General features: G+C 40.9%; 4 protein-coding genes across 4 annotated transcripts; 1 reads left to right on the plus strand and 3 right to left on the minus strand.

Moving 5' to 3' along the window:
* Positions 1–562, minus strand: K444DRAFT_722837 (uncharacterized protein). The gene has a single exon (XM_024888570.1). The coding sequence runs from the start codon at positions 550–552 to the stop codon at positions 385–387; it is 168 nt and encodes a 55-aa protein (XP_024736849.1). The 5' UTR covers positions 553–562; the 3' UTR covers positions 1–384.
* Positions 563–6,586: 6,024 nt separating this feature from the next.
* K444DRAFT_722847 (PLC-like phosphodiesterase) lies at positions 6,587–8,153 on the minus strand (the record flags this gene model as incomplete). The annotated part of the gene is made up of 2 exons (XM_024888571.1): positions 7,975–8,153; positions 6,587–7,899 (listed from the first exon to the last, which is right to left on the minus strand). The coding sequence occupies exons 1-2, from the start codon at positions 8,084–8,086 to the stop codon at positions 6,587–6,589; spliced, it is 1,425 nt and encodes a 474-aa protein (XP_024736850.1). The 5' UTR covers positions 8,087–8,153.
* A 1,593-nt stretch (positions 8,154–9,746) lies between these two features.
* Positions 9,747–11,905, minus strand: K444DRAFT_652826 (uncharacterized protein). Its single transcript, XM_024885837.1, has 4 exons — positions 11,609–11,905; positions 11,334–11,560; positions 10,846–11,279; positions 9,747–10,799 (listed from the first exon to the last, which is right to left on the minus strand). Exons 1-4 carry the CDS (start codon positions 11,769–11,771, stop codon positions 9,887–9,889), a joined length of 1,737 nt encoding a protein of 578 aa, XP_024736851.1. The 5' UTR covers positions 11,772–11,905; the 3' UTR covers positions 9,747–9,886.
* Positions 11,906–12,068: 163 nt separating this feature from the next.
* Positions 12,069–13,747, plus strand: K444DRAFT_561627 (oxidoreductase). Its single transcript, XM_024876953.1, has 2 exons — positions 12,069–13,316; positions 13,363–13,747. Exons 1-2 carry the CDS (start codon positions 12,389–12,391, stop codon positions 13,392–13,394), a joined length of 960 nt encoding a protein of 319 aa, XP_024736852.1. The 5' UTR covers positions 12,069–12,388; the 3' UTR covers positions 13,395–13,747.
* Positions 13,748–13,751: the final 4 nt, after the last annotated feature.

Genomic DNA, 13,751 nt, shown 5'->3' on the forward strand with positions numbered 1-13,751 from the left:
CTGGTATAGCTGGTGAGATTGGCTCAGAGGACTCCAGAGTACTAATTGCCGGTGTAACGACGTCAATTGTTAATTCGCTGACGTCCATAGGATCGCTAGCAATTCTGGGAGTAGTCTGGTACGGCGGAGCGGCTGTTTTTGACGAGAGCTGCTGAACCGTACGCAGGAAATCAGCGTAAACCCGGGGCAAAGTCAACTGTTGGGCTAAACGAGAGCGAATTGCGGAGTTAAGGCCATTGCGAAAGCTGGATATTTTATTAATATCTGGCCAGCTTTGGCCATTCGCTTCGTACAGGGTGCGTTCAAACTTGGCAATATAGGCAGGAAGGGAATTATTGCCTTGGCGGAGGGTATAGAGCTTATCTTTAGCCTCCGATTACTTGTTTAGATTATCGTATACCCGTGAAAGCTAATCCAGGATCGTTTGGTAGTCCCACGATTAAGTGTGCTCTGCATAGGAGAGCTGTGGCAGAACCATTGATTGGACAGAAGACTCCAGATTGAGGTAAACGTAGTAAAACTGGGCAGTGGAGTCCCTAATTGCCGATCCATTGACAGAGAGCTTGGCCTTGATTGACGGGAGCCAGGTATCGAATCTGTATATACTTCCAGTGAACTTCTCAGGGTCAGGGAGCTTCGACTTTTGACTGGATTTCACCGTGGCCGTAGAGGCAGTTAACTGGGCTTGGGTACTAGCGAGGGCAGCTCGCAAGGTAGTGATTTCAGCCCGTAAACCATCGAACTCGCATTGAACTTGCGTTTGGAAGGTGTCCATTCTCAAGGGAGTGTTGGTAAAGTTAGTAAAGTTGGTAAAGAGGTAAAAAAAAAATCAATGAGGTGGTGAGCCAGGGGCTCTAATAAACAATGAGGGATTGAGCTGGCTAAAATCGAGCTTTTTGACACCTCGCGGGTAGAACTGTGGGCAGTGCCACGTAATAATGACAATAATAATAAGGGGGCTCCGCGTGAAAGCGGGCTGGTGGACAGGAGTCCCAATAAACAATAATAATGACTACCGTCCGAAAGGTAGGAGCTTTAGATTATGTAACGGCAGGAATAAAGTAATAGAATAATACTCAAAGATCTATGATTCTAATGTCCTATAGAATCTAAAGTTAAGGAGAGAAGGAGTGAGGTGTGGCAGTGGATAAGTAGGTATGGCCAAAACCACTGAAACGCCGAGCTTTGGAAGCGAGCTTGGTTTGAACTATAGCTTGGAACCTTAGCTAAAACCAACCCCTTTTGCTAAAACCACGTCCGTATTAACCATATAATACTAGCCGTTATAATTATACTAATCTTTATTTCTTTTATAAGATTTAAAATAACTTCTTTTAAATAAGGGCTATAATATATATAATTAGAAAATTATAAGCTTAAAACCTATAATATAAATAGTAATATTATAATAATATATAAGAATTACTAATTTCTTTAATTAATATTTAAGATTTATTATATATAATCTTATATATATAATATTAAAAATTAAGGGCTATATTTCTTTATTTTTAAATAAAGATATAATTTCTAGAGTTTTAAGAAAGCTTGAGCCTTTTAAAAAAAATTATAAGACCTAGTTTTATACTTTTATATATCTTTTACTCGATTTTATATCTTTATTAATTAATAGATTTTTAATTAAGTTATAGTAATCTATAATATTATACTTTTAAATAAGAATTAAATTAAGTTCCTAAATAAAGAAAACTATAATACTTGAATTATTAATATAAGAATAAAGCTATAGTAGAAAAAGCTATAGATAATTTACTAGACTTCTTTTTTTAATAGTACTTTTATAGCTATAAGAAAGAAATATATTAATATTACAAATATTCTTATTTTAACTTTCTTTAAATATATTAAAATCAAGCTAATAAAGACTAAGAAGAATAATAGTTACTTTCTTTAAAAGAAGCTCAAAGCTCTTTTTATTTCTATAAAAAATTAGTTATTTTATATCTTTTTTTATAAGCTATTTTCTTTTAAACTTAATAATAATAATTTAAAAGAATTTATTATATATATTAAAGTTCTTAATCAAAAGATTAATTTCACGGAAATAAAGATTACTATTAATTATTATACTTTTCTTATTTTTATAATCGGTTTATTTATAATATATAATACTTTAATATAAATTTAAAATATAATATTAAATAAAATTATAATAAAAAAAATATTAAAAATACTATAAACTAAAAACAAGAGAATAATAAATAAGAAGTAAAATATAGTAGGGTTATTAGTAAGGGAACCTTATATAAATATAAAGGAAGTAAAGAGAAAGGCTAGAAGAAAGCTTATATAAGAAAAGAATAATAAATGCCTTTTTTTCTGGCCTATTTATTTAAAGTACTAATAATAATATTTAGAAGTCTATTAGGTAAATATTACTTGTAATATTTATAAAAGAAAAGAATATTTAGATTATAAGTACTATAATAGAGAGCCTTAATCTTTTATTATACTAGTAATTCAAGATATAAAGAAAGGTATTAGGGGATTTACTTTAGTTTTTAATTTAAAGTAATTAGTTAGTTAATTAATTACCTAAGTATTTAGTTATTTAATTAGTTAATTAGTTAATTAGTTAATTAGTTAGTTAGTTAGTTAGTTATTTGGCTACTTACTTGGGTAGTTATTTAATTAATTTAATAGAAATAATAATATTTGTTCCTAAAAAAAAGTATTAAAAATCAGGAATTATATTTCCTTACTTTTAAATAAAGACGTAAATTCCAGAGTTTTAAGAAAGCTTAAGCCTTTTAAAAAAAATACTATAATTAAGCTTTAATTTAATATATAATAAATAATTATTATATTAAAGTAAGTTTTAAAAACCTTATTATTAAATTTTATATTAAAATTGTTTAAGTTATTAGTTTATAATAATATAATTCTTACTTTTAGCTTTTAATATAATAATTTAATAATAATAGCTAAAGTAATTTATTATATTTCTTAATATTTTATATAGCTTAATTTTATAATAAATTTAATAAATAATAAAATACTTTTAACTTTAATATATCTAAAGTATTTAAAATAAAGTTTACTAAAGCTAATTATATAAATAATGAATTTTGTTTAAATAAAGAAAATATTTTAATAATACCTTTAAATAAAATACTTATATTAAATAAATGAAAATTAAAAAATATATAAAAAATATATAAAAATAAAAAAGTGCGAAATAAAAGCAATATTATAATTATTTAGTAGTTAATTATTAATTAATTATTTAATAATTATTACTAAGCTTATAATATAATATCTTTTATAATTTTAGCTTATAAGCTTTATAAAATAAGTTAAAATATAAATTTATAAAGCTTTTAAAAAAACATTAAATAAAATAAGTTATTACTCTCTATTATTTAAATCATTAAGAGTTAAAGAGAGAGAATGAATATTTTAAGTAGCAGTAGAGGCTTAGAGAGGGGTCGGCAGGGCGAGGGGTGGAGTATAAGTGCGGGCGAATTTTACTAAGCTAAACGGTAAATAGTGAATGCGAAATCACGTTTCTCGCTTGGTCTTTTGATCCTTACGGCTTTCCGTAAAGGCTAGAGCCTTTGTTGGGAAAGACGTTCGAGAGTCAAGAGATGAGGCGAACGCGGCGATGATAAGCGGCATCGAGCCGACAAGGAGCGCTATCTGTGACCCCCCATACACCAATACGAGCGATTTCCCAATCGGGGCCCCCGATTAGGGAATCGGACGCTACGATTAGGGAATGGGAGCTTCTTTACGAATCGGGCGTCCGATTAGGGAATCAGGGGCCCGATTGCCCAATCGGGTAATATTTGGGTATCGGGAATAACAAAATGAGGATATATTAAAGATACTTCACCTATACTAAGCTTTACTGGCCATGCCTCCTACTACGTCTAGGTGCTCCTATAGCTACCTTAGCCCTTTTTGGTGCCCTCCCCTCTACTTAATTACCTGATTCTCCTCCTCCAGCGTCATCCTCACGTGCTTGCTTAGTAGCTACTCTCTTCTTTGCTCTCTCAGATACCCTTCCAGCCTTCTGAACTAACGAGATTAATCTACGGCTATTTTCCAAGGTAACTGCCTTTGGTAAGGTAATCTTATCCTTTTTGTAAACTGTCCCAGTAATAGGTAATTCAAAATAAGTTAATTGGGAGATAACTTTATTAAGGGTACTATATGGCCAGAGAGTAGTAAGTTCACCATACTTGGTAGTAAGCCGGTATCCCTATATTTATTAGCTTTAGTAAGTATATTTATATAGGGTATATACCTTTAAAGTTTTCTCTAGAACTCTTACTGGTATCCTTGCCATCTCCGTACTAAATTAATACTATTTTGGTATCTGAAGTATTATAATCTCTTAATCGGTATACTTAAGAGCCTTGGAATTTGCCTTCTTTACTATCTTCTCTTACTGCTTCCTTATATACTCCGTAATCCTCTTGGTTAGTTCAGATAAAATTATCTTCTCTACCGCTTCCTCTAGTTCAGCTTCCTAATTAATAAATAAGCTATCCTTATTCTCTTTATCCTTCTCTCCTTTAGTAATCTCAATTATAGACGATTCTCTAGAAGCACTACTCTCATTCCCCCCCCCCTAGTACCGTGTATATACGCCGAGCGTTCCCTTTGTGGTCTTGAAAATTGGTAGGTGGCTTTCGTCCAAACCATATCTCATATGGCATATTACCCTTAGGTAAAGTAGAGATAGAAGTAATATTAATAACCCATATAATTAATGGAAGTAATTATATCCATGATTAAATACTAGTATCCGCTCGTATAGCTCGCAGGCGCCTTTTGAATATGCGATTAGTAATCTCAATAGAGCCTTGTAATTAAGGATAGTAAGCTCGTCTACGGATAATCTTTATCCCTCTTTGCTTATAAACTTCAATGACTTTGCCTTTGAACTCTTCTCTATTATCGCAGGCTAGGATAGAGATATACCTATTATTATTTAGCTATTTGATAAGCTTGTCTATAGCTTTATCTGCAGTTTTAGCCTTGAGCCTACGGATCCAAACGAACTTGGAAAAGTGGCATTTCAATTGCCAAATCTACGTATATTCTCCGTCCAAATCATGCTATAATAGTATTAATAAAGTATAGATAAAAAGGTTCGGAATTCGCGAAAATTACAGGAAAAGCTCAAAAACGCAGGAAATATAGGAAATACAGGAAATACAGGAATATAGGGGTAAATTATATGACTTAAGGGACACTTATACGGAAATCTATTAAATCCAGAACCATACGCTAGCCTGGATAATGAGATTGGATAGGCTATACTCCCGTATTATTCTTTTGAGCCTTCTCTTTATTATAGTAAGTGTATTATATACTTATCCACGCATGATCGTTATAGGATAGGCCATACCAAATTTTCCGTATATGCTCAAATATAGTATTAGAGCCTATTTTTTAATTAGTATAAAAATTAGTAGCTTTTAGAGGGTACTAACCAGGGTATATTAATTTCTCATGGATAGTAGTAAGAATCTCAAAAGCGTCGTTATAGCAAACGGTATACCGGGCGGGAATAAGCTCTCTACGTCAATTATCGTGGTATCCCTTGCGATATACCTGGCCATCCTGAAGCTTATAGAGAAGGGAATCGTACTTAATATTAGCCTGGTAGTGTTTCTCTGCCTTGGTTCCGCTAGGAAGCGGAACATTAGGATTTTGTAATTACTATCTGATATCCATACGTTTCCTAGTAGTAAGAATTTTCTTACTACCCCCCTTAGCAAGCCTCTGATCCCATGCAGCTCCGTCTTTAGCAGACCAATTATTAGTAGGCTCTTCAGTAATAGGGGAGGGTAAAAACTGGGTGCCGGAAGAACGAGCCCCTGGAGCAGTAATATTAAAATATTGCTCTGCTCTCCCATAAGTACGCTAACGAGGCGTACGTGGGGATAGGGATGAACGAAGGGTTGAAAGAGACATATTAGAAGTAAGGTAATTAATTGAGAGGTATATAAAATCAGTGGTTATACTTGGAAAGTTAGTGCTTGTGCTGTGAACTGTGTCTAGGTAGTAAGGGAGCAGAGGCCCCATACATATTTGGGAGCTCTGGAGAAGTGTCTTTACCCCTATTATTACCTCCTTTAATATCTTAAATTAATAAATTAAACTATAACCTATAGAATCAAGATATGAGGTGTGGTGGAGTAAAGAATATAGGGCTGAATGAGCTAGTAAATAAGGGGAATTCAGCTCCTTCAGGCCCGATACCCAAATATCGAGCGATTGGGAATCGGGGGCCCGATTCGTAAAGAAGCTCCCATTCCCTAATCGTAGCGTCCGATTCCCTAATCGGGGGCCCCGATTGGGAAATCGCTCGTATTGGTATATGGGGGGTCACATATCCAGCACCGACTTCAGAATATATCAACAACAGCGGTGAGGGTTGCTATCGGGAGGATCAATTGAAGGACCACATTCATAGTGCCCACCCTGAAGTCAAATAGAAGAATAACTCTGAGGTAGCAGTCTTGATCAAGAGTGGGCTATGGAATTTGCGGCCCTACATGAGGGGAGCACAACTTGTATTTCCGTCCCAATTCTATGAACAATCGCAGTCCTATGAAAACCCACCAATGGATAAAATCACCTGCGCAAAGCTTGAAGGTCCTACAAGGACAGGACAAATCTTTGCAAAATGATAATTGATTGCCAGCGCCATCGCCGTTACATCTCCATTTCCTTGAAACGCATCAACCATCAGGACGTTGGGATACTGCTGACTGCTCATCCGGTTCCACAGAGGAGCCCATAGGGCCACTTTAGCTGTCGCCGCCAAATCGAGGATGCTGGCGAAAGCTGGATTGAGTATGTCTCGAGTCGCCTGAGTCAAGGTCCAGGAGAGAAGAAACATTTCTGATTCGGGATCCTGGCGGTTCTCTAGCATTTTTTGAAGCTGGTCGTTAGTCATTACATCCAATTGATCGGTATCTGTGTAATTGTTATAAATTGGCAGTGCACTGTCTTGGAAGAATCCAGCTTGCGCAACAGTGGAGAGATCTACGTTGCCGCCGCCTTTGACTTTGTCTCTAACAATAACGACCACGGCTGGTCCGGTTTCGATAAAGTCCGAAATTGGCATGACGGAAAGGTCCCCTGAGGAATCGAAGCCATTCAAGCGATGGTTGAGCTGTAGCAGGACAGTCATGAGGTCGTTCCAATTTTCTTGAGTGAGGTGATTGTTCATGTCCCCATCGAAATTGTCAGTATCCAGACCATGTGACAGATCGAGAATGATCAACTCATTATTGCTGGCTGTGAAATTGTTGACCTGTTCAATGATACTAGTGATACTCTGCCCATTACCACCCAGCCACCCTAGGATTTTTCCCCAGCTATAATGTCCAGTCGCCCAGTGTCCACCGGCAATCACTGGGCGGACATCAAAGTACCTTGCACCAGCCCGTAGCTGACCGCCAATGTCCAGTGTCTGCGTTTGCACGTTTGTAGGACTCGCTCCTCCCCTCCCTCCATTGAATTGGGACATTCCAGAATCATGACTACCAGGCATAGCCAGTTCTCTCAACGTGAGACACTCTATTCTGTCATAGCTAGCTTGCATCCAAGCTTCGGCTGGGTTCGTACCGACAAATGTCGCCGACGACAGATCCGTATCCGAGCTGGCGAGGATGAAAGGCGCATCTTGGTTATGAGTCCAATCTAGAGTGAGGGTGGCACCAGTAAGGCTGGAGATAGTGTGAAAGGACTCGTTGTATGAAACTAAAAGAGGCCCTGTTCCGACGCCATAGTCAGAGCGATAGAGTATCTCGAATTCAAAATCAGAATCGTTGTTGATTGCGTAGAGGGCTTCCGCCCCATCGTCTCCCTCAGTGACTCCTCCTTGATCTTCCATGTAGACTCTGGCTGAACCACCTGTCATTATTCTCAGTCAGCATGTCATTATACTTGGATTGAAAAAAGCTGGTAAATAGGGGTTAGTCCTACCACTCTCCACTACGGCTGGAAAGTCCCACGTGTTCATCTGATAAGAATGCTGCCCAGCGAGTTGAAATGGCCAGGGCGTTGCATTTATGAGCAGAATATACGATCCAATCCCCATTATAGAAGTTTAGCTCGAGAATGCCTTCGGTGATGCGAGATGGATCAAAATCCTGGACGTCAAGTTGATAGTAAAGCTTTTCCGATCAGGCCGAATTTTGCAAAGGAGTTCCGAGGTGTCAAAGGCTATCGCGCTTGGGGCGGCCCTTGAGGCTAAGCAGCTCGACCACGTAAGTTCTACTCATTGGTTGTTCAGAGATGACAAGAGTGTCGCACAGTGGCATGTTCAACCGAGCTCAAGATCAACCAAAGACTACCTATCACTTGAAACAAAATCTATTTGCGAACCTCATGCTAAGGATTAGCTAATCGAAGCTCAATACGGGCACAGGAGGTTGCATTATAACCGCATTAGTGGCACTACTCTTCCCGCCACCAGCGCTTCTAACAGGCGTGGCAGGTTTCTTTTCAGAGGTTGATATCTAATGAGACGGAATTTTACGACGCGCAAATGTATGACACGATGGTGAGGCATTGTAAAATTTGCATTGCTCTGTGAACGAGGTCAGGGAGGCTCTGGTTCCCGAAAACGAAGTGCGCTGTGATTAGAAAGGTAAAAGGGTCGTAAGGTTCTATTCTAAGGCTTGATCGGTCCCTATACTCGAGCTCTCGCTTAAATGCACGGTATCAAGAAAAGCAAGTCTCGAACTAATTAAATAAGTCGGAAGAAGTTTTCCTTCCCCAACTCTCTGCTTCGCGTTACCAGCGCCGCCATTACACAAGCTCAGCCCAGGCCCGACTCACTTGAGCTCCGGTCTGCTCAGGTCTGCTCAGGCCTGCTCATCCTGTTTACGCGACATAGTACGCGTAGTCAAGATCCATCTCACTAGAAATCATCAACTTTTGATGAGGGTCCCGAAAGGGCTCCCCTTTTCTAGCCAGCGATTCTACATATATTATTACTATCCATTCTTAATCACACTAAAAGACCTTGAGATAGAAATATGGGATGCTATTTTCTTTCAATATATTTCACTAGCTGCGTATTCTAAATATGGCCATCTCCTCTTGCAATCGCATCTTTCCTCTTCTATCCTGTCTTCTCTCTTCTCTCTCTCAACCTTCTCCTATCTGTCTAGTAAAGACGTTTCTTTCTCGTTTCCCCTTCGGAGATTTATATCCGCACATGCAGGGATCTACAAAGTATAAGCACCATAGACAAGTAGACAGAGGCAGTTCTGAAGGATGGACTCTTCACAAACAAGTTCAGGATCGAAAGCAACCCCATTTATAGAAGGCTTTGTAAAGGTAGTAAAAGGCAGTATAATAAAATATAGGGATTTTAGAATGTGTATTTTACTTTCTCCGTTGACCCCAAAAAGCTCGACAGCGGTACCAAGCGCCAGCAATACAATGATCCCTCTAAGCACAACCACTGCACCTGTTGTGGGTACAACCTCGGCACCAGGGAGTACTACTGGAGGAGTTAAACAAAGCCAAACATCGAGCAAAATAAGTGCGAGCGCAGCTGCTGCTGCTGCAAACCAGATTCTTGCAGCTAATGGCGGTGTTGGTGAGCTGGCGGCTCTCATAGCTGGAATGGTGGGGATAATGTGAGGAAGGTTTAAGTGATCATTCTAATCTCTTGAGGATGCGGGGATGCAGCCGAACATTTACGAAGAAACGGAAGGGAATGTGAGATGAAAATGAATTTTGATTTGATGCATTGGTAAAGAATATTTCCTGGTAAGGAAATCTATCTGCCCAATATCGTCCTGAGAACATGAAGCAACTTCGCTTCCGGATCGCAGATCATAGTATTGGAACGCCAAGCAACAAATCTATCAGGTCTGACAAGCACTCATCCAGCTTCCTCTATCTCTCTCCTTTCAGCCCAATCAAAATAGACATCTTCGTAGTCCTGACTCCATCCAATTGAATATACTCTAATCTCGATATCCAACGAGCTACCAGCTTTGCCAGCAGCGGCCTTCCACTTCTCTCCGCCAACGCCGGTAAGAACGCAGAAAGAGCCATGTCCGGCAAGATCAATTGTCGAGAGCTGTTTTCCTGGCAGCTTCGTGTTGAGCCATGCATGTGGGAGTCTACTGCCAGGGAATGTGGTGATTTCGTGCTCGAGGACTGGATCCACCGGCAAAGGTGGTCGAGCTTGTTCATCAATAAGATAGACAGCCTCAGAGATGTAACGTTGATTCATCTCGACTCCAACACCATGGAACTCATGAGCCGTGCCTTTGATAGCAGCCTGGAGCTTTGCCCTTCTAGCAACACCTTCAGGTGTTGCCTCAGACAGTTGTCCGAAATCCTTCTTGCGAACTTCTAACGATGGATCCATCATACCGAGGGCCTCCCAGACTGGCACATGATCACGAAGACCTTGATTCGCTCGAGTGATAATCGATGCTCCGACAGGTTGTCTTTCTAGACTGTAAGAGTCCAGGAGGCTTGGACCGGCTTTGCCTTTCATGACATATGCAATTTTCCAGGCCAAGTTGTATGCGTCTTGGATACACGTGTTTGATCCAAGGCCATTCAGTGGAGGGTGTCGATGAACCGCGTCACCAAGGCAGAATATGTTGCCATCCGAGTAGTACTCGGCAACAATCTCGTTGATAAGCCACTTCGAGACACCAAGAATTTCCAGAGGAAGAGTATCATCGCCAACAATAGTCTTGGCACATGATAGATATTCTTCAGCCGTAGGGTTGAATTCGGTGCCAGCACCTGGTGCAGGGAAAAGAATGAACATCCACCTAAAAATATTAGCAGATGCGTATGCAAAGAGGCAGGCAATCCTACTCGTTCCAAGGTTTCACCATTCGGACAATACAGCTCCAGCCAAAGACAGGCGACTCCTCATCGGGGCGCATTACCCAGTGAAGATTGCCGCGTCGATTCTCAACAACATGCTTAAGATCCACTTTGACCAAAAGATTGATAGCAAGACCCTGCCCAGGCTTCCGGATCAAAGGAATCTGCAATTGCCGAAGCACCTGACTTCGAGCGCCATCACACCCAAACAAGTATTTCGACCGTATCTGATATACTTGTTTTGTGAGGTTGTCCTGGACTTTGCTGATGATTGTTCCACTAGGCTCGCGCTCAAACGCAAGGAATGTCGTTTCAAATCGACACGAGAAGGCGCTGTGGGTTGCATGCTGGACAAGGATAGGCTCCAACACGGTCTGAGGGATATCGCAATGATCACAAGGTGATGCAGCATCATAGTCGCCCTGCCTAATTAATACCGTGCATATTTAACCTTAGCGATCTGTGGCTTCACTCACAGCCCTGTGCGGATCATTTCCCCACGAATAGATCCTTGCAAACTCCTCGCCAGCCATGCTGCGACACCACCTTGTATGTTGCATGCTTTCGCCAGGCACAGCGACTTTCAAGCATGCTTCTTCCAGGCCAATGTCTCGCAAACACTCGAGAGCTGCCATGTTGGTTATGTGTGCTCTTGGCGTGTCTGCAGTACTCGGAGTCGACGCAACCATTATTCCCTTCAAGCCTGGGAGTAGGTCAACACCAAGCTCTGGAGGTCATGGAGAGGTTTTACCATTCTGCGCCAGGAAACATGCCAGGGCAGCACCTGCAGGTCCTGCTCCGATGATCAATAGATCTGTCTCGACACTGACAACAGATCCATTTTGCAGCACATCTGGAGCTTGGCTCTTGCGCTTGCTCTCTGCATAGGGGCAGGTGGTCTCGAATTCAGCCATGGTGACGCGCTTGAAATATCAAGGAGGACTGCGGGAGAAGCAGAAAATCTGCCACTGGCAGATTATTTCGATCATATTGAAGACGGGGCAAGTCACGGATTTACGTGATGCTTTCCAATGGCGTGGAATGGTGGAGTGGGAGCTGGAGAGGGGTGGAGGAGCTGGATTGTTTTCGGAACTTCTTGTGGGATGTTTCCCCCGCATTACTTGTCCCACATACCCATATGGCAAATCCAGGTCACCGTAGTCGAAGTTTGTCCGTCTGCGGGCTAATTCCTACAACATCCATCCCTCCATCCACCCACATCCATCCACAATCACGCAGCTTCTTCCACTCGAACCATCCGCTCCCACTCCTTGACCCGATGTACTCCGCAATACCCTCACTGGAATCGAGGATGGCGACCACTGTGCCCCAATTGCAGCCGCACGAGACTGACGCCATTACGTGAAGATATCCACCTCAGACTGCCGGAAGGCCGCCGGCAATCCTGACCTTACGCATCTTGCTCGCCTATTCTGCCACCAGCACGAGGTCTACAAGAAACGTCCGGATATAAACACAATCTGTTGCCCTTTCCCTCTCGTGGTCAGTTCATATTCGCCCATCTGCTATCATGTCGCCGTCAGCAGCGAAGCAGAAGATCATTCTCAAGCGAATTTCCCATGTGTACTACCAGCATAAAGACTTGGTTCAAGCAGACAAGTTCCTCCTCGATTTTGGTCTCAGTCCTGTTCAGCGGACTGAGGACAAAATATACTATCGTGGCTATGGGACAGAACCATTTGTACTATGTGCCTCCCAAGGGACGGAAGACAAATTCGGTGGGACGGGTTGGGTGGTAGAATCTATGAAGGATCTCGAATTGGCGACTTCCCTACCTGGAGCAACGCCGATTCATGATTCAGATGCTCCCGGGGGAGGAAAGAAGGTCACTTTTTATGACCCAGTCGACAATTTCCCGTCTCATCTGGTCTATGGTCAAACTGCCGTGGACATTGCAGAAACATTCCCAGAATTGGCGTACAATTTCCCCACAAGCAAGAATCGACCAGTGAACAAGACACAGCGGTTCAAGAAGGGTCCTGCTCCTATCCACAAACTTGGGCACTTCGGTCTTTGCGTCACCGATTACAAGAAGGCCTTTGAGTTCTACACCTCGAATTTCAACTTCAAGCCCAGCGAGCTCGTCTATGCCCCAGACACCAAGGAGGACATCACGACCTTTCTGCATCTTGATCGAGGATCGGAATGGGTTGACCACCATTGCTTTTTCTTCTTCGGAGGACCGAAATTTCACGTCCATCATTCCAGTTTCGAGGTCTTTGATTTTGATATACAGATGCTTGGACATACCTGGCTCACAGAGAAGAAATACGAGAACTGTTGGGGTGTTGGGCGGCATGTGATGGGAAGTCAAATCTTTGATTATTGGTTCGATCCAAGTCGATTCATTCTCGAGCATTACGTTGATGGTGACTTGGTGAACGATGAAACTCCTATAAATCGAACCATGGCGGCACCGGATAACTTGCACGTCTGGGGTGAGTGTATGCCGTATTGTCCTTGACATCTACTAACGTTTTGTAGGCCCCGATGTGCCGGAGACATTTTTAGCATAGATGACTGCTTGCAGAATTATCTTTTATAGAGGCATTTCCTGCTATTTCCAGTTTCTCTAGATCTATATACAACATGCATTGTTTTGTTATTCTTCCAAAATTGCCTGCTAGAAACAGTCCATAGTCCTTCTGACATTCTTTGAGATTTGAATGTAGCATAATTATTTACTCTACCTTGCCCATTTAGAATACGACGCTTTGTATCTAAGGACCATTAATGTATATCGCGCTTATCCGCACGAATGTTTGTTTATGCAGATGTTCAATTCAAGCGTACGAGCTGATACACAATGTGATAGATCTCAATTTATACAGCATCTTCGACATCGTCTCCATTTGATGCCTTATGGTGGACGA

This window comes from Hyaloscypha bicolor (genome assembly GCF_002865645.1).
Source record: "Hyaloscypha bicolor E unplaced genomic scaffold K444scaffold_73, whole genome shotgun sequence".
NCBI lineage: Eukaryota > Fungi > Ascomycota > Leotiomycetes > Helotiales > Hyaloscyphaceae > Hyaloscypha > Hyaloscypha bicolor.

Bases quoted from the DNA above. Each gene is read 5' to 3' on its own strand.
- K444DRAFT_652826 (XM_024885837.1), bottom strand. From the start codon at position 11,771: ATGGCTGAATTCGAGACCACCTGCCCCTATGCAGAGAGCAAGCGCAAG. The intron at 11,561-11,608 runs GTAAAACCTCTC...ACCTACTCCCAG, and splicing joins ATGTTTCCTGGCGCAGAATG to GCTTGAAGGGAATAATGGTT. The intron at 10,800-10,845 runs GTAGGATTGCCT...TAATATTTTTAG, and splicing joins ATGGTGAAACCTTGGAACGA to GTGGATGTTCATTCTTTTCC.
- K444DRAFT_561627 (XM_024876953.1), top strand. From the start codon at position 12,389: ATGTCGCCGTCAGCAGCGAAGCAGAAGATCATTCTCAAGCGAATTTCC. The intron at 13,317-13,362 runs GTGAGTGTATGC...AACGTTTTGTAG, and splicing joins GGATAACTTGCACGTCTGGG to GCCCCGATGTGCCGGAGACA.
- K444DRAFT_722837 (XM_024888570.1), bottom strand. From the start codon at position 552: ATGGATCGGCAATTAGGGACTCCACTGCCCAGTTTTACTACGTTTACC.